This window comes from Juglans regia, chromosome 14 (genome assembly GCF_001411555.2).
Source record: "Juglans regia cultivar Chandler chromosome 14, Walnut 2.0, whole genome shotgun sequence".
Taxonomy (NCBI): Eukaryota; Viridiplantae; Streptophyta; class Magnoliopsida; order Fagales; family Juglandaceae; genus Juglans; species Juglans regia.
The window spans coordinates 5,027,556-5,050,508 of NC_049914.1; the positions used below are offsets into that span (position 1 = coordinate 5,027,556).

General features: G+C 37.5%; 3 protein-coding genes across 6 annotated transcripts; 2 read left to right on the forward strand and 1 right to left on the reverse strand.

Annotated features, from left to right (window-relative positions):
- Window positions 1-1,634: 1,634 nt before the first annotated feature.
- Window positions 1,635-4,944, forward strand: LOC109020276 (ylmG homolog protein 1-2, chloroplastic-like). Its single transcript, XM_019002701.2, has 2 exons — window positions 1,635-2,471; window positions 4,278-4,944. Exon 1 carries the CDS (start codon window positions 1,740-1,742, stop codon window positions 2,430-2,432), a length of 693 nt encoding a protein of 230 aa, XP_018858246.1. The 5' UTR covers window positions 1,635-1,739; the 3' UTR covers window positions 2,433-2,471; window positions 4,278-4,944.
- A 646-nt stretch (window positions 4,945-5,590) lies between these two features.
- On the reverse strand, window positions 5,591-9,527 carry LOC109020282 (abasic site processing protein YoqW). Of its 4 annotated transcripts, none has more exons than XM_019002712.2 (8): window positions 9,301-9,527; window positions 8,927-9,083; window positions 8,719-8,804; window positions 8,407-8,519; window positions 7,982-8,047; window positions 7,067-7,176; window positions 6,886-6,951; window positions 5,591-6,183 (listed from the first exon to the last, which is right to left on the reverse strand). In XM_019002712.2, exons 1-8 carry the CDS (start codon window positions 9,393-9,395, stop codon window positions 5,776-5,778), a joined length of 1,101 nt encoding a protein of 366 aa, XP_018858257.1. In that variant the 5' UTR covers window positions 9,396-9,527; the 3' UTR covers window positions 5,591-5,775. The 4 variants fall into 4 exon arrangements, with proteins under 4 accessions (XP_018858257.1, XP_035541281.1, XP_018858256.1 ...); XM_035685388.1 differs by having other exon boundaries at window positions 7,982-8,077; window positions 9,301-9,423; XM_019002711.2 differs by having other exon boundaries at window positions 8,407-8,558; window positions 9,301-9,423.
- A 132-nt stretch (window positions 9,528-9,659) lies between these two features.
- On the forward strand, window positions 9,660-16,688 carry LOC109020283. The gene is made up of 5 exons (XM_019002713.2): window positions 9,660-10,001; window positions 10,094-10,254; window positions 10,558-10,588; window positions 14,198-14,300; window positions 16,141-16,688. Exons 1-5 carry the CDS (start codon window positions 9,690-9,692, stop codon window positions 16,245-16,247), a joined length of 714 nt encoding a protein of 237 aa, XP_018858258.1. The 5' UTR covers window positions 9,660-9,689; the 3' UTR covers window positions 16,248-16,688.
- The last annotated feature ends 6,265 nt before the right edge of the window (window positions 16,689-22,953 follow it).

Sequence of the window (22,953 nt, forward strand, 5' to 3'; positions counted from 1 at the left end):
TCCTTTTAAAATATAAGTTCATTTGAATCATTATAAAGAGTAAAAATTCTTCGTTCTTAAACAATCAGCCTATGATTCGATTCATCGCTTCATTTTTAAACAAAGACAATGTCCTTACAAACACCATCATTTTGGGTAATTTTCTTCTTATTATTGCATCTTTTGATTTCCTTGCAATAGCGCATTGCATAATATTGGCTACCTTATATATGCCGATCGAATGAATTGAACCAAGACACATACACTAAAAGGAAGCATTCGAAAGAGCCACCCTAATTTTAGGCAGCAAAAGGGCTAGTGTTCTTGGTTATATCCTAACACCTAAGACTACTATGAGATAATATATTCTTATAAAATTTGTAAGATTCAAATTTTAAAATTTATCTTCTAAATTAACTTATGCTATTAGGACATGGTGTGTAACTTAAAAACATTCAAATAAAATTATTCTTAAACTAATAAACAACTGACAAATGATTTGGGTTAATGTTCAAAGATAAACATAAACATCTTGTTTGTATAGGCCAAATTTTTAAATCAGGACTTTGGGTTTTAAATTTTGCCCATTAAAGGATCATGCGTCTAATATTACACATCCCACCAATGACTCTAAGACATTAAACGGGCCATACATTTGATGTTTAGAAATATTCTACTCTGCAGTCTTACATCACATATATGTTGATGTGCATTTTTATTATTTTTCATCAGTAAATGTGTGGTGTAGGACTGTTGAGTAGAATTTTTCTAAAAGAAAAAAACATATATATACATAACATCAAAATGTTTGAATTAATACATTGCACTCTTGATCTTATAATAATATGCAGTCCTTAAATATTCTATTATCAAGATTTATATTGCTTGTCAATTATTTATCTGAACGGTTACAATTAGAAGTCAAGTGTTATTTATCATTTCTAAATTCTTTTATAAAAAAATAGAAAATGCAAAGCATATTTTCCCCCCACTAGAAATAAGATATAATGAAATCGTAGAGGAATGAAGACTCAATTAAATTCTACGAGGAATTACATTTTAAGGTTTGATTAGCCACTGATACTTAGAGGAAGTAGGATTAACTATTAAGGCAAGCATCCTAATGAAAGACCATCTCTATTTGTTTCCAAAAACTAAATATTTATTTATTTATTTTTTGTTTTTTTTTAAAGTTATATCTATAAATTGTAAAACACAATTTTCATGTCGTTTATATGAAAAAATTTAATTTATAAAAAAAATTTAAAATCTTATAAATTAAATTATACCTATCAATAATATGTTCACTTATAAATAAAAAAAATTGATATTTATAATCATGAGTGTGTATAATTATTTTGAAAGAATAAATAAATAAAAATTTTATATAAAATAAATTTTTTTTTAATAATAATTTGTTTTAAAATATTATATAACACTTCCACACTTCATAATTTTATATAGCTAAATAAAAAAAATGATATTTATAATCGTGAGTGTGTAAGTGTTGTATAATTATTTTAAAAAATAAATAAATATAAAATTTATATAAAATAAAATAATTTTTTAATAATAATTTTTTTTTTTTATTCAATGCACTAAGTGTGTTGAGGCTGATGTAAATAGTAGACTGATCTAAATAATTTTTCAAAAATTATAATCCAATTACTCTGTGTCTCCATCTTCGTTGTTATTTAGGTATCCGTTATCCGTGTTTTGCGATATACAATCAGGAAATCTCTTTTCCTGAGAAACAAACAATGGCGACTCTAATCACCTCCCAAGCGGTTCTCGTCCGTGTTCTCATCCCACCGCCAAACCTCAAACCCTCCTTCCATTCCCCTCGCCGCCATCTCCTCTCTTTCCACAACCCCACCCCAAACCCCAACTCTCTCCGCCTCCCAACCAAACGCAACCCTACCCTTGTTGTCGCTTCCGCTTCCTCTGCGTTCCCCACTCTTCCCCCAAAAACCCCACAGCTCCCTTCTCAGTCCCCGCTCACCCAAACCCTCACCACCATCGCAGCCATAGCCTTATCCTTTTCGACCCTTTTCAATAAGCTCTTCGAAAAATTTGCTCCCAAAATCACCGAACAAGCCGTTCTGCAGGGGAACTTACTCCGCACTGTCGGGCCGCTTTTCTTCGCTGCTCTAAAGGGCCGTCCGACTGGGTACCTGAACACGCCGCTGACGGTGGTGGCCGCGGGATTGGCCAAGTGGCTCGACATCTACAGTGGGGTTTTGATGGTTAGGGTTTTGCTCAGCTGGTTCCCTAACATTCCCTGGGAACGTCAGCCCTTATCGGCGATTCGGGACCTCTGCGATCCTTATTTGAACCTCTTCCGGAATATAATCCCACCCATCTTTGATACGTTGGACGTGAGCCCGCTTTTGGCTTTCGCGGTGTTGGGCACTCTTGGGTCCATACTTAATAGCGCTAGGCACGTATACTGAAGAAGAGAGGATTGCTGGGGTTCCTTGGTTCATGATAGGGTAAGGAATTTTTTTTTATCAGTAACAGGGTATGGAATAATAGTTTACTAGTCTTCCTTCGTTTTGTTTGGGGTCTGCATTATGTATAATAGAATTAAATATGCATGTATTTTCACAGCTTTAGATATTTCATTTTGGTATGTATCATTACGTTTTCTCATCTTGGTTGCTCATATAGGCTTCAACTTGACTGAAACGATAGCATTAATCTTAACTGCTCAATCTGTGAAGCTATTGATATTAACTGCTTAATCTTCGTCAATATTTGGCATTAATGTTGTGCCCGTGCCGTTCTGACTTTCAAAATCCTGTACAATTCATTACATGAATCATATACAATTGGTGTACTCCTTTATTTGAGACGAGACTGGAACTTGCAGTAGCTAATAGCATAGCTTATCTACATCAGATGGCATATCTAATTCTATCTGGAAATAAGATCTCGATTTATGGGAATCCCTTACATGATGGGGCTTCTTAGAGACAGAAAGAGAGAGGGAGGGAGGGAGGGAGGGTAATTCTTAGAGCAACTGATAGTGTAATTTTTGCATTCACTTGCTGGTTTCTCTGTCAAGCCGGAATAGGGCTGTAATCAAGTCGAGCCGAGCTCATCTTTGGCTTGCCGAGTTCTGCTCGACTCAAAATACTTGAGTTCGAGTTCGAGCTCGAGCCTGAGCTCGAGATTTTTTTTTATTCTTTGTTCGAACTCGACTCGATAAGCTAAACTCTCAACTCGAGCTCGTCCCACAAATGAGTTCAAACTGAGCCGAGCTCGAGCTTGAATTGTTTATTTTTTGAATAAGATTTAATAATTAATAAATTAAAAAAATAAAAAAATAAAAGATCTAATATTGAATTTATACAACTAACAAGTAAAACTTCTATTGAATTATAAAATTTTAAAAAATTTATAAATAATTAATATCTAACTAGTTGATATTTATCCAAAATAACAATATATTATATGCCTGCATGTATTATTAATACATACACTTAATATGATAGCATATATCTATTTCATATATAGTTCCCACATACTAATATAGGAAATTATTAAATTTTATCGACTAATTATTATACAAATTATAAAATATACCTATGAAGTATATTCACTTACTATATAGACATAAGTAATTAGATTAAATATTAAATATTTAATTATAAAAAGGTATGCTTATATTATTAGCAAATACATATATATGTATATATACATAGGTGCATGTATATATTCATCAATATATGAATTAGTTTTAATTGAGTCGAGCTAACGAGTTGATTCAAGCATAAACGAGCGGGCCTTAACGAATCTCAGTCGAGTCGAGTCGAGTATGTGTCATTTACAAATCGAGCGGGTATCTGTTTTCACGAACAAGTTTTTCTTTTCACAAGTTGAGTTCGATTTGAGTTTAACCGAGCGAGTACCGAACGGATTATTGAATAGACTGATTCATTTACATCCCTAAGCCGGAATGATTAACACTGTTCATATTTTCTCACTATCTAGGACTGCCGTACTAGCACATTCTAGTAAGAACTTCCCATCCTAAATGAGTTAGGAAGAACTACCCATCCTGAAAGAATCAAGTTATATCTTCAAAATGGTAAATCTAAACGCACTAGCTAATTTAGTTATATAGGGCCATTTTAAACTTATTTGCTTTGGATGAATGAATAAATAATGAGGCAATTTGAGGTTTTCTTGTTGCCAATTCCCTGAAGAGTCATTGCTGCTTTAATGGTTTCCAACACTGCGATATTCTGTATGGATTCCTTTATAAGTAATCATACGTCTCACTTGGTTTGCAGGGAAAAGTGATTGTCAAAGGACTGAAGTTTCCAGATGAATTTCAAATCCTTATGGGTCGCAGGAATATCTACCATATCAATCTACCAGCAATATCTCAAACCTATTCTTCAGAGTGTTCTTTCTCATTTGTCAGTCTCTTCTGAGAGTAGGCACTCCATGCAAGAGTTTTTCATGGGGAAAAAAATGAGATCAGACTACTCCCCATGCAACTGGTTTCGGCTTTTATTATTAATAGTTATTATTAAATTTACAGTAATAATACATTAGACTAATTATATCGATCTTCTTGCTGCAGAGCAGCTCCGTGCTCTTCTTGTGGGCATGACCTCCATCTACTTTTTCCTTCCAAACATTTTTTGTACCCCTTTATTTTCTTCATTCGATTTTGCAATTGTTTTTTGATTGGTAAACAAGATTTTATTGATGATAAGTGTGTAGGCAAGAGCTCAAGTATACGGGACATGTATGCTCAAATGTCCTAATTTAGGAATAACATTAAGTTATGCATGTGGTACATTTCATTTTGAGCATGGGAATGCCCATGAAAAGGCTACCCTTGTTGCTTCGATTTTAGATTTCAGGCAAGTATTTTAGGCTGGGATGCCAATAAGTTGTAAGTACTGCCAGAAGTTCTCCAATCGATGAATCGGACAAAATTGTAGTGTATATGGTGATATGGCAACATAGTTCAATTTACGAAATTGCTATCAGGGAAATTGCAACTGTTGAAGTTGGCTTTGGTTCATGCCTGGAATCTTTGTCCAAGGTTGGACTGCTTTTTCGACCAAAAATAAAATATATAAAGGAGATAAGTCAATTTTTTTTTTTTCTTTTTCACAAAAAAAATTAAAAAAAAAAAGGAGATTCAAACAGTTGGATACAAAGTATCAAAACAAAACAAGAAAAAAATGTCCCAGCTAAATTAGATGGGTAATGATAGCCTTAAATTTTCCTTACTACTGATTTACTATTCAATTTTTTTTTTTTTGAATCTGGATTAAAAATCTCATAAAATGACCTTCTTGCATAATCTAGAAGAATATAAATTCAATCAATTAATATAATCATATAATTTAATTAAAAATAAATTCATTCTTTTATTTTTTGAGTCAATTTTTATAAAATTGAATTTATTCTTAATTCAATTACATAATTAAGTTGGTTGATTGGTTGGTTAAATTTGTTTTCTTCTAGATAATGTAAAAAAATCATGTTTTAAGATTTTTAATCCAGATTCAAATAATAAAAAGAGAAAAACAAAATAACTTGATAACAAGCAGGAGTAAATGAGGTTTAAGTGTATCATTACCCATAATCTAAGGGAGAAAGATGAAATACCAAAAAGCCATCGGAGGGTTTTCTACATTGACAATTTGACACAAACTGAAAACTCTGCTTCCTTGAAGAACAGGTTTGTGAGAAAGCATTACAAAATTTACAACATTTGTTTACGTGTTGCAGCATATACATAGGAGGTCCGTAGAGAGACCCAATACATTAGTTTTTACCAAAATAGGAGAGTAGGGTGGGCTGTTTGTCACCAGCACTCTTCACGTTTCCCTTCTTCCTTGCTGGAGTTGAGCACTGCTTAACAGTATTATCAGTCATTGGCTCTAAACCAGCTTTAAACGCCTCATAGTCTCTCTTTACCTGGCACTTAGCTGTCGCATCATCTTCAGAATGTATAGTAATAGATTTTGAGTCTTGGCCTCCTTTATCAGTAATGGACGAAATTGCTGTGTTGTCCTCTGTATCAGTCTCTCTTTTCAAGCTCTTAGTTGGATCGGTCCTGAAAGTTTCGGCTGAAGAGTTTTTCTCCTCTATGGTTGATTCTTGCTCTTCTTTAATTCCCTTTTTCGAGAAAAATTTAGAAATTAAATTATTCCCCTCCGACTTCATTTGTATCTGTACAGAAATGGTACAACCCACCAATTAAAGGTTTTCTTCTGTCATAAATAAAAAATCACGAATATTCAAACAGAATGAAGTAGAAATAGTTCTAACACGAACAATTATGTAGTTCTTTCCCCCAGAAAACCAAGTAAAATGACAATGCATTAGCAAAACAATTCACAGCATACTACTCAATAATAATAAAAACAAAAAGACTCCAAAATTATTGACACCCCTGGTCGAGTCCTAATCTCATGGATCACCGATTGACCTTGGTCATCAGATCACATTCAACTCTTCACCTACATACATTCACGCAAGACCCAAAAGCAGAAAAATCTCCATGAGTTCCACTGCCAGAGAGAGTAGGAACACAAAAATCATTGATACTTAATGAAAACGGCTGATTGAGTCTTTTCTTTCTTTTTGATAAGCAAAACATAACCCAAGTACATAGGAAGCATTCGAGAGGAAACCCCTAATTAAGAGGAAGAAATAGATACATCAACTCCAAACACCTAATTCAAGTCTTTTAATGGCAACTATAGATATTGGAGATCTAGATTGGATTTATCCAAATCCCAGACTGCATACACATTATGTGAAACAACCCTTTAAAATACGTTATTTTGAGATCTTTATTCTTTAAATAACAAATTTATCGACTCCAAAATGATAAGACTACATGTTAGTGACAACACCGAGTAGCCTCACCTCCTTAATGCACTCTGGTCCATCAAAAGACGACTTACCCATTGCAGGTGTTACTGGGTACCAGACCTGGAGATAGCCAGAAAAGAATATACATTTGAAATATTTGTTCCACGGATACTTAAAAAGTGGCGAATATTAATATAAAAAATCTTGTTCTTTCTTATATTTATAAAGCTCTTACTAAATCTGGATCTTCGTATGGCTTAAGCACATCATCAAACTTGGAAGATGAAGAACAATTTAGCCATGTATTGATTGATCCCTTATCACCCAAAATAACAGGCATCCTGTCTGTAATGTTAGATCAATAAAAAAAATTAGTATACTACCACTCAACTCTGGCAAAGTCTGGCAACATGGACAGAGATGGAAAGTAAATATCCCGCTTTACACTCTTAAAAGAAAGAATTTGAAACAAGTAGGTAATCCAGCTTAACACCCATATTGATACTGTAATCTGTGAACTTGTCTACCGCAATTTTCTTGAAATTTAAAAATAATAATAATTTCATCATTATCATCAGCTTGGGCAATCAAGGAGCAGGCCAACTACATGACTCCTACTGATTTTGTTAAAACTTCAAACAGCGAAAAACTGATTAGCTCTTTCCCCATATAAAGGTCAGATTCTTTTTATATATATTTAATTTGGAAAGACAATAAATTCAAAAGGTCATTGTTTATGGTAGTAATATTAATAAAAGGGAGAACTACAAGGATACTGACAGTCCATTTATCTAAGGGATTCAACTTGGCCAGTGTTGCAGAAGGCAAGTAAAAATGCACCACAAATACATCTTTTGTAGGAAGCAAGCACCGCTCATTATGCTCCAAACTACTTCAAATTTAATTGTTCATTTTGGAAATAGAATTTTAAAGAGTCTACACAACTTCCAATTGAACATATCTTGCATATTCTGATTTTATGACATCTGTGGATACTTCAATTGTAATTGTAATAAACCAAAAGAAAAAAAAAGTAGGTATTTTAATTGACATTTGAGTATCTTTTTAATAGGTATCTTTTTAGTAGAGTAGGTATGACATATAGACAAGGAAAGAAAAAACAACTCAGTTTGAAATAAGAATGGCTTACCATGCAGCCAACGTAAAGCTGAAGATGAAGAACTTGTAAGAATAGTAAATGAAGAGAGTATCTCGCCTGCAGGAAACCATACGCTTATACAATTATCTGAAGTGAGTGTATTAAAATATTAGGCTTCATTGGAGGGGAAAACATGAAGGCAACTAAAGCAAACAAACACCAATTGGAGGGGAAAACATGAAGGCAACTAAAGCAAACAAACACCAACAATCAGTGACAAATGGAAGACATAAAAACCAGAGTGACTACATCTGTTGAAAGCATAATAGACATCTGATTCACTAACGAATTTGAAATCAATCTAACACAAGGAATATATCAATTATTAGAGCTAAGCATACTAAAAATTTTAAATTACGGTAGTCTTCCAATAAATACATCTCAAAGATGTGAAAGAAACAGAAAAAGTGGTTTACCTTCAGAGTTTTCCCATGAATCATACAGAGCAGCAAAAACGAGAGGCCGACCATCCTTAAAATGGATGTAGTATGGCTGTTTTTTTGGCCCATCTTTTTTCCACTCGTAGAATCTGGAGAACGAATTGAAGTCAAGATATAGCGTGGAATGTCTGAAGAAATATACACAGATTAAACTGCAGAAAACAAATGTAGATGGAGATACAAAAGGTGAACATTTCTAGGTAGATGGCCAAAAACCATATCCCAGGAAATCCTTTCAACAAAATAAAAAATTCTCTTCAAAGCTATGGATATGAGAAAAGAGAATACCCTTCTACTACCACAAGGCACCGACTCTTCGGGACTAAGCGCCGGAAAGAAGCCTTTTCATATATGGACTCAGATCGGGCATTAAACTGCAATGCAAGAAATCAAATTGTAAGGTTGCAGAGAAAAATAGGAAAAACAAGTTATTCAAAAAGTACAATTCGATAGAGCATTCATAATCAAAATTTTACGCTTATTTAACTATAATTACCATTTTGTAGTGATCGGGCTTCTCGGTCTTCTTAGTGAAACTGGGAACGAGTCCCCATATCATGCAATGAAGAACGACGCCATCACCATCACCTCCATCTTCCCGACGAACAACAGGAAAATTGTGTCCCGGTGAAACATTGTAGGATGGACGGTACCTATTTCAATCAATGAGAAACAGCAGCTAAATACACCTCTAGTCAAAACAGCCATTTGGTTCCAGAGAACACGCAAGAACATAGTAAGGGTATAACGTTCACTAATTCCAGAACCGATATTTCAAAAATCTACCAACGACTTGCAGTTAAAACCTTTCCTAACAACAGAGAGAAAATCGGTGCCAATCGAGAGAGAGAGAGAGAGACTGGGGCCAACCGGTCCATGTGAACAGTACGTACGGGCCCATCGTTACGGTGGCAAGCCCTAGGGATGTCATCAGCCCTGAGCGTACAACGAGCTCTCCCACACATATTTTTCCTTCCTCTCTTTTCTCGAATCCCTTCCCTTCCCTTCCGTTCTCTGTGATTCCGCCGACTAAATAAGAGCGGGAAACGAGTAAGTTGCAGAGAGACACTTCTTGACCGTCAGATTGAGATCGTCTTGAGATTAGGGGTTCCTCCTCAAAATTCGATAAACTCTAGACCGGTTCGGAAGCGGTCCTCCAGAAATAAACCGGTCTAGTCACTCCAATTTCCTGCCGAAATCCAAGCCCGCCCTCAAGACTGAAACACACTACCACGGTACCACCCAGTAGGCTAATCACCATGCTCTCCCTCACGAAACGACTTCAGCACTTAGTCCCGCGCCTCCGCTCCGCGGTCCGGCAAATCCGTTCGGCACGCCCCGACGCGGGACCCTCTTCGAGGAGGCGGCGGCCTGCCTCGCCGCTGGCTCTGGCGAAGAAAGGGGAGGCGAAGTCCGAGTGGTGGATAGTGGACGGTGAGATGCACGAGATAGGCGATCACGTGCCGCCGCGCGAGCGGTTTGTGATACCAAGGGACAATATCCCCAACAAACGCCGCAAGCAGCTGCGCGAGCAGTTCATGCGCCGCACTCGCCTCGTCCTCAAGGAATCGGTCTGTCAGAGTCCTCAGATTTCTTCTTTTCAAGGCTTTCTGGTTTTCGTTTCCGTACACTAACATTTTCTGGAATTTATTGTATTGTGAAGGAGCATGAACCTTGGTGCAAGAGGTACATGGAGTTGTATCAGGAGCTTAGAGAAAATTGGGAGAGGCTGTATTGGGATGAAGGCTACTCCAAGAGAATTGCACAAGATCATGCTAACTATGAGTCTGCTGAAGATGATGATCAGGATTTTACCCCATACAGGTTTCTATTTCCACGCTCTATGGCTGTTATGGGCAATGATAAAAACAACGTAGTTCTTATAGAGAACTGAGGGAAAGAGAGGAAGAGGAAACTGTAGTTCTATGACTGATGGATGGAGATTATTTCACAGTCCATTGCGTGTATTCTGTGGTTTTGGATCTCTACGTCGTTTGCTTTTTTGGTTTATGTTTATTTTTCTTTTTTTTACATTCCAGCTGTTATTAAGTCAGTCTTGATTTGCCTATAGTGAGAGTATGTGAAGTTTTTCCATGGAGATTTTAGCTTCTTTTGTTTGTGTTTCAGGAGCAGGCGATCTGCTGCTGAGCCAATGAAGGTATGGGTTTGAATTTGCTTATGTTTGCTTCTTGTTTGCATTTTTTTTGAGGTTTAGTTTAAAGAATTGGCTATGGATTACGACAGGAACCCTTCAATATGCTTCTTGCTTTTTTTATTGGTAAATAGTAAATACTGTAAGAAATTAATGGGCAAGAGATTATCTATATTCTTTGAGAGATTATTATGCTTCTTGCTTAAAAGCATACTTTGAGAGTATGCGTGTTTTGGCTGTAAGTAGATTTCTGTAGACAGAGTTCCTAATGATCTGCTGACTTACAACTTCTAAGCAGACCTTCAAGCTCTTAACACTTAATTGCAAGTGGTATGTTCTTTACAAGTTCTCTGGACATAGTCATATCATTGCATGCGAAAAAGTATACACGAGCAGACCTGAATGGATTTTCTGAGACAGGAGTCTTGGGTCTATGAAGATATAACTATGATACATTTTTATTTTTATTTTTATTTTTTATAAGACCACAATTTATTAATAGTAGTAAATAGGCATAGCCCAAGTACACAGGAGGTATACAAATAACATATTCCTAGTTACATAAAAAGAAGCTAGAAAGAGAAAGTCGTTGAAACAAGCTCCATTAAGTACACAAGATGATGCCCAAAGAAATAAAGTATGGAAGAAGAAACTTCTTAGCTCGTCCAGAGAATGCTCCTTGTTTTCAAAACTTTGACCATTCCTTTCAATAAGCACCACATCCTCAATTTTTGAATTGGACCTGCACCTTTGCCAACAAGCAAATAAATCAACCACCCTCTTGGGCACTACCCATTCTATAAAAGATTTCCGCCCATAACATTTTTGCCACCTCACAATGAAGTAAAAGATGGTCCACCAATTCACCACTCTTCTTACACATATAACACTATTCCATAAAGACATGACCCCTTTTTCTCAAATTATCCAACGTCCAAATTTTCCCAAGAGATGCTGTCCACCCAAAGAAGGCAACCTTAGGTGGCACCATACTTTTCCAAATAGGCTTCCAAGGGAACGAAGTATGATTTTGGCTTGACAACGCCTTATACAATGAACTAACAGAAAACTTCTGATTCCCAATCTTCATCCACAGCATCCTGTCCACCTCATAATTACCAAATTGCAAGGACTACAATAAGCTGTAAAAATCAGAGATAGTTCCAATTTCCCAATCATGAACAGTTCTATTGAAATAAACATTCCACAAAAGGAACCCCCTAGAATGATCCAGCAACTCAGACACCGAAGCCTCCTTATTAAGAGCCAATCTAAAAAGAGAGGGAAATGTGGTCTTTAGGGCTGAATTACCACACCATAAGTCATGCCAAAAGTTGATCCTTGCACCATCACCAACCTTGAATTTAATAAACCAAGTAAAATCCTCCCATCCATTTCTAATATACTTTCACAAACCAACACCATGCACACTTCTCACTTCATTTGAACACCAACCCCATCGCAAGCCCCCATACTTCAAATCAATAATAGTCTTCCAAAAAGACCCCCCTTCTCGATGATACTTCCATAACCATTTCCCAAGAAGTGCCTTGTTAAAGGTTCTCAAATTACGAATTCCCAACCCTCCACTAGAGATCAGTGTACATACCTTATTCCACTTGACTAGATGGAACTTAGTCTCCTCACCAATTCCACCCCACAAGAAGGCCCGAAAAATCTGCTCAATACAATTAGCCCACTTGCTGGCAAAGGAAAAAAAGATAAGAAATATGAGGGTAAGTTAGAAAGTGTACTCTATCAAAGAGTGGTTTATCCCCCTCTAGACAAGTACAACCTTTTTCATTCAGCCAATCTCCTCTCAATCTTCTCCACAACCCCATCCCATATGGCCTTAGCCTTGAAAGAGTCCCCATGAGGAAGGCCCAGGTATTTCATTGGCAATAAAGCAACCTTACAACCCAGAATATTTGCCAACTTGCTAATATTCCTAACATCACCCATGGGCAGCATTTTAGATTTCCCAAGGTTCACCTTAAGACTAGAAATAGATTCAATACATATCAATAGAGCCTTCATCGTCTGAATGTAACCCGTGTCCATTTCTCAAAATAATAAAGTTTCATATGCAAAAAGAATATGGGACACATTAATGAAGCCATTGTTCATGCTTCCCCCCAAGAAGCATGATAGAAAACCAGCTCCAACCATAGCTTCCAACATACGACCAAATGCATCCATAATAATAACGAAAAGAAAAGGAGAGACTGGGTCCCCTTGTCTCAAGCCTAGCGAACTGTTAAAAAAACCAGTAGGGGTTCCATTAACCAAAACAGAGAACTGAACCGTGGTTACACAATGTTTTATCCACAAACACCATCTCTCCCCAAAACCACATCTCTCAACTAAATAGAAGAGAAAATCTCAATTCACGTGATCAAAAGCTTTTTCCATATCCAGCTTACATAAAATGCGTGCCACTTCCATTCTCTATCTATTCTCCAAACATTCATTTGCATTAAGAATTGAATCAAGAATTTGACGCCCTTAACAAAAGCATTTTGGGGTTTCGAGATAATTTTCTCCATGACTGTACTCATACAGTTAGCAAGAACTTTGGAGATAATCAATAAGGCTAATAGGACGAAAATCCTTAACATCCGTTGCCCCCGCCTTTTTAGGATTAAGAGCAAGAAAAGTCGTATTAAGACATTTCTCAAACTTTCTTTAGGCAAAGAACTCATGAAAAACACTCATAATATCTCCCTTTACAACATCCCCACACTCTAGAAAGAAGGCCATAGAGAAACCATCTGGCCTTGGGGCTTTGCCCCTTGCCATCCCTTAAACCACAAGGTGCACCTCCTCCTCAAACTGTCTCTCCAATCAATTTGCACTCGGAATATCTATAGACTCAAAAGCCAGCCCATCAGGTTTTGGCCTGCACGATTGCTGTTCTGATAGAAGTGTTTCATAATAATGAACCACATGGTTCTTAATATCAACTTGATCTTCAATAACACGATCATCAGAATGAAGTAACTCGATAGCATTGTACCTACAATGAGAATTGGCAACCCGATGAAAGTACTTTGTACATCGATCGTCTTCATTCAGCCACAAAAGTTTTCTATTTTCTAGTTATGAAATGCACGAAAGTTTCAGATTTTTTTTTTTTTTTTTTTTTTTTTGTGGAGGGTAAAGTTACAGAACTGATGCTGTGCTTTACACCCCCTCTTTTTTGCAATTGCTAGTGGTTATGTGGATTGGATTGGAATATCACTCTTTAAGAAGAAAGAAATAGCTTATTGTTAGTTGTGGTTCATTTAGGTGATATTACTGCAAGAGCATTCAACTGCCACTTGAAAGTAGTAATATCTACTGCTATATGGTCATGGAAAAGACCAGCTCGATCATGTCATTCCCTGGTTTTACAGGGGGAATATTTCAAAAGAGAGACAATAAAATTTTCAGTCTATAGCGTAACTGTTATTTATGCAAGAATGGTGCAGTTTGAGTTTTGTAAATTCTGCTACTAGACTTACGGATGTGTCCGTGCTTGAAGTATGCTTTGATTGAGATGAGCATTTTGATCACTTTCATTTTAAGTCTACTTACTTGTGACAGTATCGCACAAATGATTGAATTTTAATGCAGGACCAAGGTTTCAGGAGGAACAAGGAAGGTGATACCTGGGAAAGGGTCAGCCAAATTCGGGATAAGTTTGAATATGACAGAGAGAAAAGAATGAGAGAAAAAGGTAGGCTCAATGTGTATGAGCTATGTTTATTTCTTGCTTATAATCTTATTCCCCGTTTTGGTCTCATTGACCCCTTGTACTTGGTTAATGGACCATCAATAGTCAGCTTGAGCTAGATTTGTTTATCAGCTTGTTAACGTGTAGCCAGTCCAAGCTCAAGTAAAATATATCCTTTCATTTTGTGGGTGAGCTTGCAAAATTTTCTTTTATGCAACTGAGGTTAACTGTGTACTTATAAAAAATAAATAAATAAAGGTTAAGTGCCCCGTGACTGTTTTGAGTGAGCTTGCCACTAATCGCCAAATAGTTGTAAATTTTTGGCAAAATAAATTAGCACTAGGTTTCATTAGAATCTGTCCTATGAGATTCCCAAACATAAGTGAGCTAATTAGATACAATTCTGGATCCTATGAATATTTTTTAGTACCTACATCCGGGACACACCAATGTGTAATGGCTAAATGGATAAAATAAAATTTTGTCTAGGGGAGAAGGGGGTGGTGGGAGCAGAAAAATTATAATGTGAAAAAATCAAAAGCTTTTGAACTTAAAAAGGGCATGACATTCCTGACTTGCTGATTAATTTTAAAACTCTCAAACTACCAAACATTTCAAATTGATAAAATTTTGTCCCAAGCCAAGCCTGACCTACAGAAACTCATTTTCATGAGGTACAAAATTTCATAAGAGAATGATTGCAACCTTGTATGGCTGAATGTACTGTACTTCTTCCTAGATTAATCATGCTCCAACGGGAATGGCTTAATATTTCTGCTGGGATTTATACTCTTATGGACTTCATTTCCTCTGGTCATCAATCTGTTTCATTTTGCTGAAATCTCGTTGTAAGTTTTTTGGGTTGATTACATTTTCCCTATTCGTGGTTTGGATCAAGTTGCATTCATCCAGCTGATGTCTGATAGTATGCTTTTTTTTTGTTTGGGTTCACGAGTTTAACGTATTTAGATTTTAATGAGGTTGCTATTGTGTTTCGTGGAATTCCTTTCGAGGCATATGGGTTAGGCCTAGGAACTCCAATGATTTAGGGTTGAAAAGATATTAGAGGATGTGACCTCTGAGTTGGAGTAAATTTCAACTTTTTTTTGCCATAATTTGGCAAATCAAACTGGACCCAAGTCACAGTTAGATAACATGTAATTACTCCTTTTTCTGTCCTGCAAATCTTTATAATTGTAAATTGCTGGAAGAACATTTGACTGTAGGGATTTATCAAGCTATGTTCCTCTGTCAAATGAAAATGATTGATACGCTACTCTTGGCATGTTCTAAAATGTGTATATAACTCCATGGCTAAACATACTACTCAACTTCCTCTAGTGTCTGCAAAGAAGCTATTTTTTATTTGTTCGCAGCGCACCTCTAGCTGTAATATGCTTAATTGCTTATTTCACTTGCCCTGCAATCTAATCTAGCAGAATAAGATGTTTTTTGTGGTAGAAATAGAATAATTTGATTTTGGTTTCCGTTGCAACCTTGGGCTACACTGTTCCTTATGTTGGAGCCATTGAAGTTGTTAGCGTGTGCCACTGCAAAGAAAGTTGGTGAGTATTGAAATGAAATGTTGACAGTGATCCAACACATCAGCTAACTTACATTTTCGGGATATAGAACCATCGTTAGATGCCAGTAGAAACAGTATGGATGGTATGTTATGTAAAACAAAGAGGAAGGATTTTGTTATCATGTGACTGGCATCTAAAGTCGTGGATGATTGGGCCTTTGTTCTTTCTGCACACTTTCTTTTTTACTCAATCCTTTTGACCATTCAAGCTTCTTGTGCAATGCTCATGCATTCTTATGCTCTCTTTTTTTTCGACAGCATTTGCACCTATGAATGGAGGAGCTGCTTCTGATTTACATGATACAAACTCATTGAAGCAGCCATTCGATGCTCAGAGATACTTCTCCCATAGTGAAAGTGACTAACAGGAGTACCATTATCTAAAGAAGGGAAAGGAGGGGCTCGGGACAATTTTCCTTCAGTTCTCTCTCGAACTCCATTCCATTCCAGCTGCTGTAATTGCTTCTGCCACTAACTGCAGTTGGAGCAGCGGTCACTGTGGCTGCATAGCCATTGCTCAGTTCTTTTTCTCCTTCCACACAAATCTGTGGTTACTTCCTCACCATCTGATCTGTTACCATGAGTCCTGGCTGGTCCCATCCAATAAAGAACGACGAGGAAGAAATCATGTTGTGCAAATATCAGTCTTTTGTTGTTTTTTTTTTTTTTTTTTGGAGATCATGATATGAAATTTTTTGTATTAACATGAAAAAAGTCTGCTGCAACGACGAGGCTGGTGTAATGTATCTGCTTAACAAGAACACTACAGCAATCAATATCTTCCAATGCACAGATCCCTCACAAAAGAATGAGTCTCCCGTACACGAAATTATGCTCAAATGCAAGATTCCATTCGTGAATCTTGACAGGGAATTTTCGAGGAATTCCCAACCTTCAAATTGTATTAAATTCCAATGAACAATGAATGAGCAATTACAACTGATCTGCACTGGTTTTTATACCCGCAGAGCATGAAGATGGCCTTAAACGACCATGACTGACACATAAAACGCAGACTACAACCCTTAAGGCAAAACTCACCGTTTCACTCAAGGCTCAAAACACACAATCATGTAAACTAAACGACACTACACCAATTAATCCAAAGTGCACCGTTTCACTTAAGTAACTAACTTCCCTCTTTTATTCAAAAAGTAGTTATAACAGCAACTCAACCCCCTTCAGTTCCAAGCCTTCCCTTCTCCCGCATTCTGAGATGCTAGTATCCCACCTCCCTCAACAGCAACCCCGTATTCCCTTCCTTCCTCTTCAAGGCCTAGCCCCCAAGCACCCGTGACAATCTCCTCCTCTTCAAGGCCTTGCCCCCAAGGCACTCGTGACCTTCATAAGACAGTGCCTATCAAGTGAGGATAGACAGACCTTAACTTGTATAACAGTTCCCAAGAATTATCCTCCACAGCAGCTCCCACCCATTTAATCAAGACTTCAGTGACAGCACGACTTGCTATCTTCTTCATACGCCTTTTCAGAATCTGTTCAGGCTCAGGTTGGACAGCACCCTCTCCATCAACTGGAGGCAAAGTGGGTAAAGGGGTAATTTGATCCCCTAGTTTCTTTTTAAGGCAAAAAACATGGAAAACTGGATGAATTTTTTATGTAGGAGGCAAACTCAACTTGTAAGCAACTGTCCCAATTTTCTGAATGACTTGAAAGGGACCATAATATTGAGGAGCAAGCTTCATGTTATGTCTCATGGCTACTGATTTTTGTCTATAAGGTTGAAGTTTGAGAAACACCCAATCACCCTCCACAAAAGATCTCTCGGATCTCCCCTTATCAGCATACATCTTCATTCTATTCTGAGCTTTTCTTAAGTTCTCTTTCAACAAAGATAAGACTTGCTCACGATTCCTCAAGTGTTGATCTACTGCTTCATTAGTAGTGGTACCAGCTACATAAGACAGTAATCTTGGTGGAGGCATTCCATACAAGGCTTGAAATGGAGAAATCCCTGTAGAGGTATGCACAGAGGTATTGTAATGCCATTCAGCCATAGGAAGCCAAGTAGTCCAACTCTTGGGCTTAGAAGCACTATAAGCCCTTAAGTAAGCTTCAGCAGCCTTGTTCAAAGCCTTAGCTTGACCATCAGATTGATGATGGTAAGCTGAGCTCATAGTCAAGGTTGTGCCCTGCATCTTGAAGAGTTCTTGCCAAAACAAACTTGTGAACACCACATCACGATCGGAGACAATTGTTTTAGGTAAACCATGAAGCTTGAAAACTCCAGAAAAAAATATCTCTGCCACCTTAGCTGCAGTGTATGGATGAGATAAGGAAAAGAAATGACCAAACTTGGTCAATCTATCCACTACTGTAAGAATAACAGTGCTTCCATTAGAACTTGGGAGGCCCTCAATAAAATCCATGGCAATATCAAGCCAAGGGTTCTGAGGAATGGGCAAGGGTTGAAGTAAACCTGCTGGCATCACATTTTCTGACTTGTTAACTTGATAGACTTGACACTCCTTAACTAATTTCCTGATATCCCTCTTCATGCCAGGCCAAAAAAAATCCATTCTAGCTCTGTGCAAGGTTTTATGGTAGCCCACATGGCCTGCCACTGGGCTGTAATGGATGTATTGCAATACTTTCTTCTGAAATGATGAACCAGGAACAATCATCAGTCTGCCCTTTCTAAGTAAAAGACCTTGTTGCAAGGAGAATGCTTTTGGAACTTGTTCCCCTTTCCCTAGAGCTGCAATGATCTGAAGAATGTGGGGTGATTCTGAGTAACTTTGCTTCAATTCAGTAATCCAAACAGGAGTAGGGAATGAAATGAGTGCTAAAACAGCAGAATCCTCTTCCATCTTTCTTGAAAGTGCACCAGCTACCTTGTTATCTTTACCTCTTTTGTACTCAACTTGAAAATCATATCCCATGAGCTTAGAGATCCATTTGTGTTGTGCTTCTGTGGCTATCTTCTGCTCCAACAAGTGCTTCAAAGCTTGCTGGTCAGTTTTAATCTTAAATGGCTGACCAAGCAAGTAAGGCCTCCATTTCCCAACTGCACTTACAAGTGCTAAAAGCTCTTTTTCATAAGTTGATAAGATGAGAGCTTTACCCTTGAGAGCTTTACTAAAATAGGCTATGGGCTGGCTGTTTTGCATCAACACAGCTCCCAACCCTACTCCAGAAGCATCACATTCAATGAGAAATGCTTGAGAGAAATCTGGCAGCTTCAAGACTGGAGGGTGAGCTACAGCATGCTTAAGTTGCAAAAAAGCCTTCTCAGCCTCTTCACACCACGCAAAGGAATTCTTCTTCAATAACATGGTCAATGGGGCAGCTATTGAACCATAACCTTTGATAAATTTCCTATAATAACTAGTTAAGCCTAAAAACCCTCTCAAGGCCTTAGCTGTTTTAGGAACAAGCCACTCCATCATGGCTGAGATTTTGGTAGGGTCTGCTCTTACACCTTCTACAGAAATTATATGGCCTAAGTAGTCAACTTCCATAACCCCAAACTTACACTTAGACTTTTTGGCAAACAAAGTCTGCTACTGTAAAACAGATAACACTGTTTTCAAATGTTCCAAATGCTGAAATAAATCTTGGCTGTAAACCAAGATATCATCAAAGAAAACCAAGACAAACTTTCGAAGGAAAGGTTTAAAGACATGATTCATTAAACCTTGAAAGGTGGCTGGTGCATTAGTAAGCCCAAAGGGCATTACTAAGAACTCATAATGGCCTTCATGAGTTCTAAAGGCTGTCTTAGGAATGTCATCTTCCCTTACTCGTATTTGGTGATAACCTGATCTTAAATCAAGTTTAGAAAAATACCTTGCCCCATACAACTCATCCAAGAGCTCATCTATCACAGGGATTGGAAACTTGTCCTTAACAGTTTCTTGATTGAGAGCTCTATAGTCCATGCACATTCTCCATGTGCCATCAGCTTTCTTTACCAAGAGAACAGGTGAAGAAAATGGACTTTGGCTTGGTCGAATCACCCCATTTAACAACAAATCTTTAACAATTTTTTCTATTTCTGTTTTTTGGTAATGGGGGTACCTGTAAGGTCTCACAGAAATTGGAGGAGTTCCTTCCTTCAAGATAATTCAATGGTCAAAGGCTCGAGGAGGAGGCAACCCAACTGGTTCCTCGAATACAGACTGAAACTGGTTTACTATCTCTTCAACTGCTGGTAGAGTCTGTGTTGGCTCCAACTTAGTCTGAACTGCTACAAGTTGCAAAAGCCAACATTGCTGACCAATGAAGGAAGATTTAAGCATGCGAATCCCAGCATCAACCTGAACCTGTTCAGACAACAACCCTTGCAAAAACAGTTTCTGACCAGCAACCTCAAACTGCATAGACATATTTGTAAAATCCCATTGAATAGGACCCAATGTTTTAAGCCATTGAACCCCTAAAACAATGTCACAGCCTCCAAGAGTCAGAACATGGAAAGGAACTAGAAACTTAGTTCCTTGGACCTTAATCATTTCCTCACATTTGCCTTGGCTGACTATGCTAGTACCATCAGCTACTTTCACCTGAAGGGCTCCATCTTCCATTACTCGCAATTTTGCTGCTTCTACCACCAAAGGATCTAGGAAGTTGTGAGTACTTCCTGAGTCTACAAGGATCTCAACAGAAAATGAGCCTATGGTACCCAGGAGCTTCATGGCATTACTGTTGATGCAACCAGAAATGGTATGAATCGAGACTTCAAGTTCCTCCACCCCCTTCAGAACCAGTTCTTTAGAACTCTGTAGAGACTGAGGCACCACTTCATCCTCATTATCATTTACCTCTTGCATATCACTAGGTTCCCCATGCAAGAAATAAACCCTCGGATTTTTACATACATGATTAGGATTCCACTTTTCCTCACAGTGGAAACATAGGCCTTTTTTCCTTTTTTCATCCATATGAAATGAATTCACCATTCTCATAGGAAACACATTCTTTGGACCATTATTAGCGAGATCAGTCATCCCCACACTATTAAGAGGTCATTTCTCAGCAAAATGGCTATTTTGTCTCCAAGACTTTCTTGAGGATAGCACATGTTCCTCTTGCAGCTTAGCCAAGCTAAATGCAGCTCCAAGGTTTAGTGGATTAAACATTTTTACAGGTATTCGAATGTCATCCTTGAGTCCACTAATAAAGCAGCTCATCTTATGTTTGTCAGACAAGCCTTTGAGCCTATTGGACAATGCCTCAAATTGTGATGTATATAAACTAACAGAAGTAGTTTGTCTTAATCTGGTTAAGGCCTCCATTGGATCATCAAATGCTGAAGGTCCGAACCTTCCTTGCATTGCTACCACTAAGGTCTCCCATGAATTAAACTGTCCTGATTCAAAGGCACTTTGGTACCACACCAATGCCTCACCTTCCATATGGTGCGAAGCCACCATTAATTTCTGATGGAAAGGTACTTGAAAACAATCAAAGTATTGATTGGCCTTAAAGGTCCACCCTGCAGGATCACTGCCACTAAAGTGTGGAAAGTCCAACCTAATATTTCTCTGAAAAACTCCTCGCTCCTCATGATTCCTAGTATCATTAGACACTTCTCTATCTCTACGAGACATAACATTTACAGAATCAACTACAGATCTCAACAAATCTGAAACTTGTTCTAACCTTTCAGTTATTCCAGAAATTGCTTGTTGATTCTGTTCTAGCTGCTGCTGCATCATTTCCTGCTGCCTTTGAGATTCCTCAAATTGAACTTTCAGTGTTGCGCGCGTCCCTTCCGCCATTAGGCTGCTACTGCAAGGATCGACTACTACTGATACCACTTGTAATGTATCTGCTTAACAAGAACACTACATCAATCAATATCTTCCAATGCACAGATCCCTCACAAAAGAATGAGTCTCCCGTACACGAAATTATGCTCAAATGCAAGATTCCATTCTTGAATCTTGACAGGGAATTTTCGAGGAATTCCCAACCTCCAAATTGTATTAAATTCCAATGAACAATCAATGAGCAATTACAACTGATCTGCACTGGTTTTTATACCCGCAGAGCATGAAGATGGCCTTAAACGACCATGACTGACACATAAAACGCAGACTACAACCCTTAAGGCAAAACTCACCGTTTCACTTAAGGCTCAAAACACACAATCATGCAAACTAAACGACACTACACCAATTAATCCAAAGTGCACCGTTTCACTTAAGTAACTAACTTCCCTCTTTTATTCAAAAAGTAGTTATAACAGCAACTCAACCCCCTTCAGTTCCAAGCCTTCCCTTCTCCCGCATTCTGAGATGCTAGTATCCCACCTCCCTCAACAGCAACCCCGTATTCCCTTCCTTCCTCTTCAAGGCCTAGCTCCCAAGCACCCGTGACAGCTGGCATCTAACCAAGTTTATTATTGAAGTGAAGAAGATACATTTCTCTAAATGGCCTTTGTTTCACATTCGACCTTGTTTACGTTGTATTCTCAAACTAGCGTGGTTTATATTTTACACCTTCAATTGTCCTTTTCTTTTTTTTTTTTTATTTTTTTTTTTTAGAGTTTGGGGAGGGGGTTTCGAACTTCAGACTTCTATTTTGGAGGATGTGAATTATGCAATCAGGCCTTTGGGCACCTTCAATTGTTAAATGGACTCGTTATTAGCTTAAATTTAATATTTGATCATCAACATCGAGATAGAATAAAATGATATTAATTCAAAATGATTTATGTTTTATAGTATATTATAGGGTGCTGCTACACCACCCACCGACTAAATTACCGAGAAAAGTCACCAAGTGTGTAATTTTTATTTTTATTTTTATTTTTTTAAATCCCTGAATCATTTAAAAAAAATCATAAATACATTAAAAAATACTTCTTTATTATTAAGTAAAAAGAAAATTTTAAATGGGTGGCTTTCCTATATTCCGCGATGAAATATCATTTCCCATCTTTATATCTCCCGACCTTGAATAAATTATGTTTAAATCAAAATAAGTATTCTTTAAATTTTCTTGTTTTATATTAAAAGAAAAGAAAATAAAAAGAAACACTGAACTGTGAACACCGTAATATCTATCATTAATTAAAGGGCGGTCCGCCCCGCGAGAGAACTCATG